Raw genomic sequence first — 15,226 nt, forward strand, 5'->3', positions numbered from 1 at the left:
TTTATTTATTGATTGATTTTAATCTGTTTCCCTTTGAAAATAATCATTGAAATTTGTTCTACTTAAAAAAAAGTTACATTCATATCACTTTATGCCATCCATAGGATTTTTGAACAGCCCATAAATCTATCTTTCACCTCCTTCTCGCTTTATATCATAAGCCAAAAATACCGTTTTGTGGTTTTCCAGAAGCCTCTCAGCGGCACTGCCGATTAATTTTGTTTACGGAGCCCGTACGCTGTGCGAAACACCCCCCTCTCGCTGTATTCTACACGGGCGCATCGAGTCGTACAGAGAGAGCGCAGCCTACTGGGTTTATGGTAATTGCGGTTGTTCCCCCGACTGGCCTTCTGGGTAAGAGAGAGAGAGAGAGAGCTGGAGAGAGAGAGAGAGCTAGAGAGAGACAGGCGTCTTGCGCTCAGCTTTCATTCCCCGCTGCACGCGCTTAGGAGAGACGCGCGCACACACACAAGCAGCAGTCGCGCGAACACTGAGCGCGCCAGGGATATCGCCTATCGGAACCGGGACAAAGAAACAGAAAATTTACCGCAATCGTACCCGGGAGAGTAAAGAGAGAGCGGGGAACTCGTGTGGCGGTTTAGATGGCAAACGGTCCTTAAATGTGCGTGTGAGGACCGGCCCGTGCACACACGAGCAAACACACTGCTGCCGTTCTCGCGGCGTGGCTCTCGATCGCTCGTTGTCTTGCAAGCCCAACATGGCGCTGCGAGGCGTCATATAACAGACTGAGTTCAGTTCAACCCGAGCCCCGGGGATCTTTCGCCACCTGTGCATTCACGCGATTCGTGTCGAAGCCACCCTGCTCATCCGAATCAAAGGAATTACGTTCTGCGTCTGCATGGATGTATATGGATCTCCCAAACGCGTTCACAGTTTTTCGCGGAGTGGATATTCGTATTCGGCAAGTCCGGAGATACTTTGAACTTCTGACGGACTTCATATGAAACAAAGAGAACACTCGCGGTACTAGATTGACCTGAGTTTTAGGTTACAGAGTAATGCAGCTTTCAACAGGAGCATCTGCTCGTCTTTGTTTTAACGGGAATCTTTGAACGTCTGAAAAACTAAAAGAGTGAAAACTTGCATTTCAAGAGGAGCTCAAGTACATTTCGTGCAACTCAATGAACATCAAGAATCACAGCTTTAAGGTAAGAACAGTTCAGGCTTAATTATTGATGTTTTCCATGACTTACCTGCTTATGTTTGTTCCGTTACATTGTCCTATTGGCAAGTACGGGCGATTAGTTTCGTGCGGACCTTTGGTAAAGCTAAAGAGGGTTCGTTTTCGATGCCTTTCTAATCATGTGTAATGATTAATCATGTGTCATGATTAGAACATCCCAGCATATTGTTTGATATGTAACATCTCTGTTTGAAACTTGCGTTGGTTGATAAGTTTTCAACATCGCCTCTGTGCTGACTGGTGTCACGATCTTGTCGTTGTTGACATGTCTTGTTGGTTGTTTGAGTTTGTGTGCAAACATTAGAAATCGCTCTCAGTTTACTAAACTGAACATCTTAATGGTTCTGTCAATCTATGGGCTGTCTTTATTTGCTACAAAAACATTTCCCAGGTTACGGGACTTTCCTTTTTATTTGCTGACCTTTGTGGATTGTGCATCACAGGCTATTCAAAGCGAAAATGCATTGTAGATTTGTGGAACTGTGGGTTTCTGTGAAATTCACGTGTGTTAATTTTCTCTTGTTGAGTAATAAGATGCCAGAAATGAAGCGAGCACGCGCTCACGGTGGCGCGTGGACTTTCTTTTTCCGATCGGGATACACCGCGAGCGCTATTGATTGCGCGAGCCTCGCCCTTTTATATGACGGTTTCCAACCTCATGAAATTTCCAATAAACCATTTCTTGCGTTTTTTTTACTAAGGTTCGAAATAAAGCAATGCGTGTGACCTCCAAACATGTATACATACGTTTGGAGGTCACCTCGATTTCTTTTATCCACTGTGCTTTGTGAGGGGAGCGAAATGATGGATATCAGAAGCTTTTGTATTCATATAATATAATAAGGGTTTACTACGGGGTCTCGTGCTAGACTTTAAAGCGCAGTGTTCTTCAACATGACCGCTTTGTGGAGACACTGCCCTCCTTTTGTTAATGTTGTTGACGAGACACTTCGCGACCTTGTGCTCAAAGTTCTTCGCTGTCTGGTCTTGTCCCGAACGGGGGAAATGACTTGGCCAGCTAAGCAGACACTGACAGTTCTGTGTATAATCTGTCACAAAACCTTGAAGTTTGAGAAATCTCTTTGTCCTCGACTGGCTCGGCTGTTTAGACATTTAAGAGAGATATTCAGATTTTTTTCTTCACTTAGTAGGCTAGCTGTATTCCACCCATTACGCAGCGTATGCTGGCGCACCCTTGTTGGGAAAACCTTATGAGCATCTCAGCCGTGAAGGAGTCGCGATGTCCGAAAGTCTGTATAGTTTACATCGCACAAGGGCTGATCCATGAACCATTATCACTCTGCCTTGAATAAGACACCTAACACCAGTTTTATCCAGCCTGACTTAATGGGTGCAGTTTAAGTCACTTTAATCACTAATTAGTATATCTAAAGAGTTCAGACAACATCTGAACACTTTGCTGGTGGTTGTTCGTTATGTTACTTTCACCAAGGCAAACTTGGGCCCCTTTAGTTACTGGCCTGCTTTTTTTTAGTCAAACCCGTGGGTTAATTTTTCACTGGAGTCTCGTTTCTAAATGGTTGCGACGTGCTATTCTGCATAATTAAAGCGCTGTGGACGCTATTAATCAAACATGTCAGAGCGTATCCGTATGAATCCTGGTGGAAAGAAAGCCCTGGATCCATCCATATTTTCATAGGCTTGCCTAAACGGCTACCGCAGATTTTTGGCATCAGTGTTTCAGCGTGACTCAATCATACTGTCAATTTTTAAAAGTGCATTTCAAATTGACGCATATTGCTACACATTCTTTGTGTTTTTTCAACCCCTTGGTTCCTAATAAGAGCCAAATTGACTTAACGATAAAAGTAGTTATTTAGGATATTTTTATGTTTTTAGATCAGTTTGTTTTTTACCCTTAGAAAAAAAATCCTGGTTGGCTTAAATTTTCAAGCTGAATCAAATTAACCTTATCAGTCCATTGAACATAGGTTAAACTGACTTAAAATAACTTGCATAACTTATAAAATTAAGTTAGTTATTTTAATAAGTTACAATGACCTAAAAACTTATTCGGACAGGACTGATTGATCATATTTATGTTTTTACAGTGTAGGCCTATGCAAGTTTAAGGCGAATTTAAAACGAAAATCAACTAAATATGAGGCTATAAGAACACAAAGTAAAATCATATTTATTTCAGAAACAAAAACTATTAAATATTTTAAAGCACTTCATATCATATCAAATTTTCTATTCTAACTAGTGTATATTCACACACTGACATGGTCTGTTAAGTAAGTGTTTAATACTTTGTGCCAAATCACACATTGAGAACTTTATAGAGTGGAACTGATTATATTTAATGTAATATAAAAGCCAACAATCTGCTCGTTATTTGTCCTAATCTTTTCAATACAACCCAATCAAGCTTCCATATATTGGATTTTTGTCTCAAATGTCGGACAATCTTTAAAAGCTACACAGTCATGCGTATGTGAAATCATATTAGGTTTGTGTAAATGCCATTAAAGTTCGTGGCAACTGGCAAGTAACACCGGCTGTTTTCCATCGTTTATTTGGTCCACTCCCCGACTCGCCCTGCCGAGACCCCCAGCTCTCCGGGTTTGTTTATTTATAGCCCGTCAGCTCAGTGTGAGCTCACGCCTGCATGCTCTCCTCACCCACGGAGCCTGTCTGCTGGAGACAGACCAGCCTATTCCGATGTCAGCGTCAGATTTGCAAGAGAGAAAGTGTGACATGTCTGCCCCGTATTGTAATGCTCTATACATACCCGCGGGTGGAATTTAGACCGACAAGTCATGGCCTGAGTTAAACCGGTGCCACAGTTCACAGAATATTTCAAGTGATTGATGTTGGCAAGGAATCTGGCAGAAATGAGACCACCGAAAATGAGCCACATGACAGAGTCTGGCTGCATTAGAGGTTACGGGGAAGTCATATGATATAGGGCATTATAGAGACCAGCGCACTGCGGTCAATGTTTTAGATGGCTCTTTGGTGCATGTTCGCCGAGGCTGTATGAACAAGGAATGTGTGCTTTGAGTAAAATAATAATGGTTGTTTTGTTCTAGCACAACCTTTTACGTAGAATCAAAACATTCTTTGGGTGAAAAGGCTTATAATTTATTGCTTTTGTTTTGTAGGTCGTATCTTACAAACTTGTTTTTTCAGCTATAATAGTTTGAGTTTAGCTTGTTTCAGGGATAAGCCCATGATCCCACTTTTTCACGTCGCATTCAAAAAAACAAATTGGGCCAAATCTAAATATTTTTGGTATTTAACACTTGACTATCAGTGAGCAGACATCCTCACAGGGTTGCTATCTTTACTAAATTCGATTGCCAAAGTTTGCTTTCGTCTTGGCAGTCCGTTTGGTTTCATTCGCCAGCGTTTAGTTCGTGTGAGGGTGGAGGGATGCGCTCGGATCGGATTTCGGAGTTTGGCTCCCGCTGGAGACGTCACGGTTTGATTGAAGTTTCTTCTCGGTCCGAGCGGTCCCACGGGACGGCTCGCGCTGAAACAGGAGAGCTCTTCTCTTCGCTTCACCGAGCATTTGTGCCGCAGCAGGAGCCCCGGCGTGCACGGATCGCTGCGCGCTCCCGGAGCGACGCCTACCCATAGATGCATTGTTTTCTTTGCGTTCTTTCTCTTTTCTAGCACGTTAAAAGATCGAATTCTTGATCCAATGCCATTGTATTCACGATAATCAAGATATCGTTTGGAAATGCCAATTAAGGTTCCAGTTTGAGCAACATCCTCAAGAAAATTAGCTACCTTTCTCCCAAAGTCCTTGCGCAAACCATTTAACCTACCAGTCCTTTAATAAACAAGTCAGTGCCTGCTCTCTTTACCGTGGTGGATAGTAGCCTATAGTTACAAAAATTTAAAATTGATATTGAGTTAGAATGCTGTTTTTGCGAAAGCTTTAATGAAACTATTTCACATTTATTTTGGTCTTGCCAATATACTCGACTATTATGGATCAATGTTGAAGCTTTTATTGCCCATAATATCTTAAAAACCTTTTCCTTATCTTATAAACATGTGATTTTGGGTTTTTATGTTAAGGATCGCTCTTTAAAAGATGCTGGTTTTATTATAAATTTAATTTTATTATTATGTAAATTTCACATACATAAATCCAAGTTTTCCAAAAGCAAACCTCTCTTCATGGTGTTAGAAAAAGAGATTCAAATGTATATAAAAGTGATTTCCAAGTCTCAAAATAGAAAAGCAATTAAAACAATTAATATATGCTCCTCCTTTAACATTTTTACATAAAATGTTTGTATATATGCATTTCCTGTGAAAAAAAAAGTGCATTACTAACTCACTAAAATTATAAAATGTGCGAAACATATTTGTATGTAATTTGATAATTATGTACCCTCTCCTCTGTTTTTTTTTTTCTTTTTTTTTCTTTTTTTCTCTTCTTTGTTTTTTTCACTTATTTCATTCTTGTTAAGAAATGTAAAGTGATTGTATTGTATAACAAAACAACTGTAACTGTACATGCTGGTTCTTGTTAATAAAAAAAAAAAAAAAAAAAAAAAAAAAAAAAAAAAAAAAAAAAAAAAGTAGCCTATAGTTGAACGATTAACCACGCAATGAGCTGCAAAGTCATCAGACGAACGAGACATGATAAAACCGCTCTCAATTAAAACAAAACCACACACCCTGAAGAGGCAATGCTTTAGAAATAATGAAAGATAAATTAAAACACTTGTGGCTCCATCCACACATTTCACACTCAATTTTAGACTTTTAAAATGTTTTATCTGATTTCTCACATTGTCTCTTATTGACATGGACAGAATTTGTCATCTAGGGCCTAACACTTATATTAAATAATGATATACGAGCTAAAATTCACCACTTTAAGGACTTTTTAAATATTTGGGGAGATACGAATTGCAGCTCTTATTCACACGTTGCCTCTCGAACAATCAATCAATAACAAATCAATTAAATCTTTAGAGCCTTATGAGAAAGTTACAGTTCCTGGTTTATTTGCATATATTCTTAATAAAATATAGTTCACAAGTCATAATTTCTCATAGTTTCAAACCTTTGACTTTTTGAAGAAAGCTAAAAACCTCTTACAAATGACTTCCAAAATATTTGTTTTCCTTTGTACGTCAACGTTTAGATTGTTTTCAGCCTCTAACTGTTCTAAAAATAATTTCTACAGAATAAAGAAACTCTTGGAACCGCTTGAGGTTGAGTAAATAGCGAGGCTACATTTACATTTGTGGGTGAACTATCGCTTTAATGCAGTGACCATCTGACTGATTAATCAGTGTTATTAATGCACAACAAGGTGTAATCGCACTACACTGGTTGCGCTGAATGTGAGCGCCCTTGATCCACATTATGAATATTAGCGCAATAAACACTGTGCATTTGAACAGAAAATAATGCACGGGTTTAAACGGACCCGGTTTCCGAATAAGCAGCGTTTTCGAGCCTCAACTCTAAAGCTAAAAATCATAGAAAATGCAATTCGTATCGATTTGTATTTGCTAGCACGAGAGAAAAGACAGAGGAAGAGGGCCAGCGCTGAAGTCTCTGGAGTGCATGCACGCAACCCACCATTTCAAAGCAGCGCAGCGCACGAGGCAGACGGAGAGGTGAGAGAGGGAGAAAGAATGGCTGCGGGGGCCGCGCGCGGAATGTGTGCGCTGCCAGCGCGTGGGGCTCGCAGCAATTCGTATCGCTTCTCGCAGCTGAATGTCTGCAGGCAAATAATCACCTTTTTTTTCTAAAATATCCGCGCCCTTCCCTCACAATGTTTTCTCTTGTCATTTTGTGCCCATAGACCGGCCAATGCTCGTGCGCATATAACAAAAAGTTTTGGTTTGTGTTGAGGTATGCGAATGATGTTGATTTGAGCCTTTTAACAAAATTATTTGCTAATTATAATTGTTATAGTTAAATGTTTGGGAGGCTGAACCTGCTATAGACCTATAGCTCTGTCATATAATATTGGCGAACAGGTGTAATGTCCCTTTTTTGTAACGTGAAGGTCACTTTATACGGTTTTGGTAACTTTTGAATGTGCCTTTGTTACGCACATAAAAAGGGTTCATTAGGCACACAAATCCCATCCATCCATCCATCCATCCATCCATCCATCCATCCATCCTTACGTTTTATTGGTTTAAAATAAGACCACATATAGACTTGCGGTTTTTAGCTATATAGGCTGATTTTAATAATATTTATTAATAATTATTTTATTAACAAAAAACTTCCTATTTTATTCTACTTAAATTCGGAACAGTATTCCAGCTGCACCATGCTTGAAAACTGTTTAATTGTCCGAATTTTAGACTATTTTAGAAGTTTATCAAGGAATGAATAAGTCAAGTTTTGTCATTAAGTTTTAAAATTCATAGTGTTAAATTTTCCTATTTACATTTATATATTTTTAAAATTAAGGTGGACAGCAAAAGTGAATTACAATCTATGATGATTTATGCTTGGTGTCAGTAACGTGGACTTATATTTCACCTGGAGCAACTTGGAGCATGACACGTTCATTTTTAGTTAGACATTGGACGCTTTAGGCTGAATGCAATAAAGATAAGCCCATACCTTTCACAGGCAGAGCAGTTCTCATTGAAACGGCGCGCTTTAATGAAAATATCTCATGCCTAATATGAATGCCTTCTTTTCATAAATCGTGGAAGTTGCGGTACGTTTCAGTATAGACCCGATTCTTTTCCCTTGAAAAGCCTTTGTCTTTACCCTTGTGTTTCCCCTTTCATTCGGCTTTGTTTTTATCTCCCGCTTACGGATATTATAAAACATTTTACTGCCACTTTAAGAGCTGTAGAGAGTGCCGGTGCGGCGGACGATAGACTTGGCGATCTGCCACAGTTGGAGAGCTGACGGCGGGCCTCTAGGGCTTCTAGCTGGAGATCTCAGCGGCCGTCCTACACTTGAGCCCGTACTGCAAAAACTCACACCTCAGGAGCTAAACATTTAACACTCTCTTTCATGCTCCACACACTTTATAACATCATCTCGTGTTCTTCTGTCAACACCGACCTGATGCAACTGCGTTCACGCCGGGTAGAGCGCCCTTGGCCTCTGCGTGCTATATAAGCAAACTGCTAGGCATGCATTGAAAATAATTCGTTTTATTTGCAATCCTTAATATGCTTGGGCCTTCTTGCTAGCATATTAAAAACCAAATGCAAGTTTATTTTTGGAGTTTGAGTTTATTTTTAAAATTAGTTTGTTTTAATTCGTTTTAAATTGTCTACAATGGCAAGCGAGTTATTTATGTTCTTAGTAATACGTTTTTGTTCGTGATGATTTTGTTTTAGTATTGTAGACAATTAAATATGTATACAATGTATTAGTTTTGAATTCTGCGCCGCAAAATTACAGCAGCGTGATGACAGGAACTACAAACCAATTACCTTCCAACTTTAAGCATTTAATTATGGCGCATGCAAAGAACGTAAAACACGTAGTGAAGTTTAACCTTTGTGTAGTCTTTTGTTTAGTTTAAAAGCCAATGTGATTAGAAACAAAGTTAAAACAGCCCGTGTAGTTCGGTTCAGCGTTGGCTCACCTGCATTAAATGGCAGACAAAGCACCGAGCGCGCTTGGCTTGTGATTGATGTCTTTGAGAGCGGAGGTTTCTTTCCTCCGTGGGGGGCGAGTACCCCTCTTACCGAAGCGCCCCTCAAATGCATAATGTCCTCGCCCCCGCTGGCGCAATGAAAGAGCGGGTCACTGAGGGGACGGAAAATGAGAGCGCAGAGAACGTGACTGAATGGCCGAGGCGAGTGGGTTTCTGCTGCGCTCCCCATGGCAGGGTCGGATTAAGGCTTTGAAAGCAGGGGAGGATGGGGGAAGGGAGGCACACGCTCCGGGAACAGGGCAGAATTTACGTTTATTAAGTTTAATGGCAGCTTAATGCTGGTGTAGTTATAGAACAATAATTCAACTTGGCTTGTAAATGGAAGAGGGTGCTTGGCACGAATAGGAATGCAACATTCGCTTCACTTTTTGTGCATATAGGCCTATTGCTTTTTGGTGACTGCATTAATCCATTTTGCTTATGCGTTGAAGTTGTTGTGCCAGTCAGGTTGCAATGGAAGTGATGCATGCACATTTGTATTTGTGTGTGTGTGTATGTGTGTGTGTAGGTTGGTTTGATTGATGACAGAGGGCAAGCTGTCTCACTCCTTCAATAGCAGTGACTGTGGCCATGTCTCCAGATAAGCTCTGGGTCTGCGTTATTGAAATCTGGGGTCTGTAGAGCCATCAATAACAGAGGCACAGCTCGTCTACTCAACAAAGATCCGCTGTTATGTCTTGCCAAGCCGTGGGGCTGGGCGGCAGTATTTGGGGGGAGGGGTGATTTTTGATAGCTGCTTTCTACGCTGTAATAATGACCACCCCTCCTAACTCACTCACTCCCCTCTTTGCGTTGCTCTGTTACGAGTACAGAACGCAGAGGGATTCCTTATCAGAGCACTTGCTCTGAGATAACAAGGCATGTGGCCTGGTGACCAGTCGTCGAGACGGAGGCATGTGGAGGTTGAGAAGAAGGCCAAGGCCTCTCGAAGAAGAGGTCATTTCTCATTTTCTCTGTTTATGCGAGCAGCAGTATGACAATTTCTCTGCTCAGTGATCAAGGTTCATTTCCACTGTGGTTCATTGTGTTTACCCTGAACTGAAAGCGGTAAATGAATAAATAATAGAATGTGGTAATTTTTTTTACCCTTAAGATCTCCATGATGTGTAAGCAGTTCTTTTTTTTTCTCCAACAGAAAATTGTCCTTATGGGATGGTAACGACCAGCAAATCTGTTGAGAACTAGCAGAGAAATAGATTCCTCATTCAAAGCATGGTAAGAAGGCTATTTAAATACATATGCATGCATGTACACAGCAGATATTTTCATTTTGTTTAGGTTACTTTTTTCCCACCCATATTGAGATCCATGAAACTATCTCACTTCCAGAAAGCATAATCACATGTTTTTTTAGCATTAGAATGTTTTTTTCTCAGAATGCACAAGCCAGGACTGGTACAATTGAACTCTTAGGTCTTTCATGTGTGATTTGAAGCCTGATATGCACTGTCTACCAGACTGCCCAGAAAGCATACATCAAACCTTCTGCTTTTCCTGCACTATAACCTCGCTGCAGCTGACATTTAAGAACTGTTTTTGCATTCCCCTATTGTGACCTTGAATAGTGCAATGTGTTTGATGTCCTTTCATATTAACTTTTTTGTTTTAAGTTTGTGAGGAAGTGATCAGATTTTGTGTGTGAACCAGTTTGCAATTAGATAGTTTGAGAGAATTTTCTCTGACAAATGTGTGAATAATATGACCAACTGTGATATCCGTTGCGTAGTATGATTCATGCATCCTCTTATTTCAGTGATAAATCTTCTCTCTTCTTTAGTGAAACGTTATCTCTAGATAAAGATTGGATGGATTGTACTGGTTGTTAATTTGGATTGGTATTTTGTTCACTTGTCTGTCTGTAGTCTGAGTCATATTGCTCTTTGTTTGTTGTTGTTTTTTTAATCTTTACTTCCTCTTCCCTCTCACTCTTACCACTTTATGCTCTTATGTCCCAGGTGGATGCGAGTACAACCTGCAGAATGAACCCTCTCAGTGCGCTCGGCATCGATCGGACCAGCCTGATGCGGGAGAGTCTTCGCGTTCATGGAGGGATGGTTTATCCGCCAGGAATCCAGACCCTGCAATCAGAAAAGGGCTATGTTGGCGACAGGATCCCCAACTTGCTCTACAAACCAGATGTGTCTCTTGACAGCAGAAAGACTGCAAACAGTTTTGTTGGACTTTACAAAAGTTCCCCACCTGGGATTCAGAAACCACTGATTGTACCTGGGGCTGGTGCAGACACTTTAGGGTTAGACAGACGGGTCGTACCAGGAGATAAGCCTCCAGAACTAAGCCTCAATGGTGGTAGCAGTTATCTGCGGGTTCCAAGTTGGATGAGTCCCTACCATGAAACTGGAATGTACCCTTTCTTGGACTCCAGTAAATACGCTGCTTTGAACATGTATAAAGCATCAATTTTGTCACAGCCACCACCTTACCTTCCCCAGCATCTGGCCTACCAGTCTCTATGTGCAGGAGCTGGAGGCAGTGTAGCTGGTACAGAGCGCTTGTTTTACATGCCCACCTATCCCCCCGCACCTATATCTTCACCTCTTGCCCCTCCGCTCAGGATCCCACCTGCAACCGTAGCCCCTACTACATTGTCACCTATGATGCACCACCAAGACAAAACAGTACAGAGTATTGGTCCAAGGATACACCATGAGCCCTCAGCATTTGGGCAGCAGACCATACATCAGCACACTCAGCCCCACCACCAGTCACCCATTGATAGACAGCACAGCAGCAGTGGAAACAGTTCAAGCAACAGCAAGTCGATCCGGACCTCATCCAGCAAAAACTTAAGTAGCACTAGCAGTATTGTTAGTAGCAGTGCTGGTATTAGCAGCTGCACCAGCTCCATAGTCTCAGTAGACTCATGTCCTTCCCTTGTAATGCAACCACCACGCCCTACACCACGCCCCCCTCAGCCACCTGCAGCACCTCCACCTCCTCTTATGGATAGTACTATGGAGTTCCAGAAGCCTCTGTACAGAAGTCCTTCCTCATCCTCATCATCTTCACCATCAGTATCTCACCCTGTCTATATTAGCAGTGCATCCCAAGAGCTTCGCTCTCCAATTCGGTCCTCTGGTCAAAAGCCTAAAGCCAAAGAAGCAACCATGGAGTCTACCAGAGGTATGGGGAATGAAAGAAAGGGAAGCAGCTCACCTGTTAAGACCTCTTCTGATAAATCACCTCAACAGGGGCCTATTACCAAAGATCCAGCAGACAAACCTTTAGACCTGTCTGCCAAAATCATGGAATTTGAAGGGCATACTAATGGGTACCCCTCAAAATTAGAAGCCTTAGCCAAGCTTGGATATTCTCCTGCTGCACGTTATGGACTTCCCCCAAACAGGGAGCTTTTAAAAGAAACTCTTTCTCCATCATCCTCCGCTGTTAGCACTTCTAAAACTCCAGAAAGGCCTGAAATAATTAGCACTTTACCCTCTTCCTGGGTTGTGCCAAGTCCTACCCAGACAATCAGCTCTGAGGCTAGTCAAAACAAAGGCTCCAGTATCATCAAGAACAAGAATCTTGAAAATGTGGTGCCACAGTCAAGAAGTTCCTCTTGTCCCAAGGTGGATGACCAAAACAATGGCTCAGTCTCAAGTTCTGCCCCTATTATCATTACTTCAACTTCTCGGCCATCATCTGTCTCACCTTCTCCCAAAATGAATGGTGATTGGGCAAAGTCAGTTCCCACCCCACCAGAAAAGACCCCAATAAATAACCACAGTGGCAGCCACTCCTCAGCTACAAAACCTTCAAAGACAGCCAAAAAAACTGAAACCCCTGATATTGGCTTTAAGCCCCAGCAATCACATTTAGAGAATGGACATACACCAAGTCACCTCTACATGCAACAGGGTGAAACTTATCTTTCTCCCGGCTTAGCATATTCTAGCAGATATCTCTCATACCCAGTACCTGAGAGCCTTTCCCTTTCCCACTTGCAGTTGTCAGGAAAAGGTCCAGTGTATCCTCATCCAGTTCTGCTGGGCGCTAACAGCCTGTATTCAACACGTTTGCCACCCAAGCCTGGCATTCCTTTTGGAATCCCACCCAATCATGCGGAATATCTTACCTACCATGACTCACAAGAGATGGTCCATCCACTAATGTCTCCCCACCTGCCCCTTGACCACAAAGTAACTGAACGCCTGGATCTGAGGCCCAGAACCCTGGACAAGACTTGGCACCATGATGAGCCTCCTTATAAGCGCCAGAGCATCACTGACATAGACCCAGACTACAAATCTGAGAAGGAATCAGAGAGGCAGGAAGTTTTGGGCTCAAAGTCTCTGAGCAAGCCTCACACAGTGAATAAAGATGAGATTGTCTGCATCGACCTGGTCCAAGATGACACAGATGGCAGTCCAGAGCCAGACAAACATAGTACCATCGATGCCAAATGCAAAGAGCCAGCTAAGCCAGTAGGCAGTGGGACAGGGATGGGGAATGAGAGTGGCAGTAATTCTGAGGGGAAAGAGCCAGAGCTCATGCAGATCTTGCGCTCTGGCCAGCCTGCTGTATCTTGGCCAACTGATTCAGAGCAACGGGCAGAGGTATGCAGTCCACCTCGGCCACATAAGCAGTCTGACTCTCCTTTGCACAGCCAGAGTGAGGAAAGCTCCTCTGAGCATAGCCCACTACCTGACATGTTGGAAGAGCAGACACTACGCTGTGCCAGAACCTCTGGTGAAAGGGCTCGAGCTGATGGAGCTGAATTCAGAGTTGATCGGCACCACACTAATCGACAATATGTGGACCTGGGCAAGGATGGACTTGAAGACACAGAGTCCCATGAGGATGAGGAGGAAGGACATGGATGTTCTAAAGGAAAGAGATCCAGCTTGGCCAAGAGAATAGCCAACTCCTCAGGCTATGTTGGCGACCGCTTCAAGTGCGTCACCACAGAGTTGTATGCAGACTCCAGCAAACTCAGCCGGGAACAGCGAGCCTTGCAGGTGAGTTGTACAATTTTTGTATGTTAGTCAAGATGTACAGGGAAGTTTTTCCAGTTATGGAGCATGTCACATTGTCACACTATGTTTGAGAATCATCTAAGCATCCTATGGTCAAGTTAAAGTGCAACAATATCAAAACACCTTAATGTCCTGTTCCATGGTCAATACTTTACAGACTTTACAGCAATTGGTGTTATTGCTTTAGTTCAAGGCCATCCTGAGATTTACAGCTTCTTTCTGAGACCTTAGTTCCAGCTTTGAATGAATACTGATATCTGACTTCCACAGTCGCTTATATTGAACTCCTCGCTAATTACAGATCTCTGTAACCCACTCTCCCTCTCCTGCTCTCTCTTTCTAGCAGTTTTTGGGCCCCTGCTGTGAATCTGTCAAACAGGCTTTAATAGCAGCAGTTCTACAGTTAGTGTGAGAGAACATGTGTATTTGTACAAGAACACACACACACACACACTTGAGTGTGTGGTTGAGTTAGCAGCTGAAAGGGTTAACAGAGAGTGCCGTGTGTGGCTGCTTTGCCCAGTCGTGCGGAAGCTCAGCTGCTGAGTGTTTGTGTGTGCGCGTCCATGTCATGGCCTTGCTAGCACATAATGCTGCAGGCAACTGTTAACCTGCAGGTGAGCCCTGGAGAACGATATGTGCGTGTGTGTGTTGGGCATACCCAAACATAATCACACACCCTTTCCTACAGGCTTCCATCTAGCACTCCTTTCTCTCTTACCCACACACACACACACACACAAAAACATGCACACCCTCAGGCCCCCAATAGCCATGTGCATGGTGGCAGCCCTCCCAGCTTAAGTGAAATCCGGCCCATTCTTTCCTGATGGGGAAGATTAGAGTTCTTACCAGCAGCAGCAGCGCACAGAGTGCTCGCAGACTGGCAGAGTCATTAGCGCACACACACATAGTCGCTCAGTGGAGGGAGAGCAATGGAGAGGCTGATGGAAGACAATGTCCTAATTTCAGATAGTCCACACCATTTTGAAAAGTCCCTTTTATTAAGGCCAGTTTTATCTATGCATTTACACACATCTTAGATTGAAGTATTCGAAACACTAGCTTCCCAAGCCTTAGCATTCCATGTACTGAATTCTCCCATATTTTTGTGTAACAGGGTAAGTGACTGTTTGTTTGCTGATGTGTTTAATTTGTGTAAATACATATATCTCAAATCATTGAAAAAGATATTGAGCCCCATTCTGATTACTTAGATGGAAGGATTATCACAAGAGGACAGTAATTTAAGTCAACCAGCTGCGTTTTGGGAGGTCAGTTCATTTTATTTTTAAATTACTAATCAGCTGATATGAGTAACACTTGGTTTTGCACCCACAGGCGGGTGTGAAGTTTTTTTTCTTCCTTTCCCCCCCTTTTTCAGGG

At 42.4% G+C, this 15,226-nt stretch overlaps 1 protein-coding gene across 3 annotated transcripts in view; it reads left to right on the plus strand.

Annotated features, from left to right (window-relative positions):
• Nucleotides 1–427: 427 nt before the first annotated feature.
• The window catches only part of bcor (BCL6 corepressor), a 56,832-nt gene continuing 42,033 nt past the window's right edge, over nt 428–15,226 (plus strand). Inside the window, exons 1-4 of one of the 3 annotated variants that reach the window (XM_005173943.5) lie at nt 428–1,169; nt 9,982–10,061; nt 10,802–13,822; nt 15,058–15,114. In XM_005173943.5, coding sequence (XP_005174000.1) covers nt 10,059–10,061; nt 10,802–13,822; nt 15,058–15,114 — 3,081 coding nt within the window. In that variant the 5' untranslated portion in view covers nt 428–1,169; nt 9,982–10,058. 3 annotated transcript variants of the gene reach the window in all.

This window comes from Danio rerio, chromosome 22 (genome assembly GCF_049306965.1).
Source record: "Danio rerio strain Tuebingen ecotype United States chromosome 22, GRCz12tu, whole genome shotgun sequence".
Taxonomy (NCBI): Eukaryota; Metazoa; Chordata; class Actinopteri; order Cypriniformes; family Danionidae; genus Danio; species Danio rerio.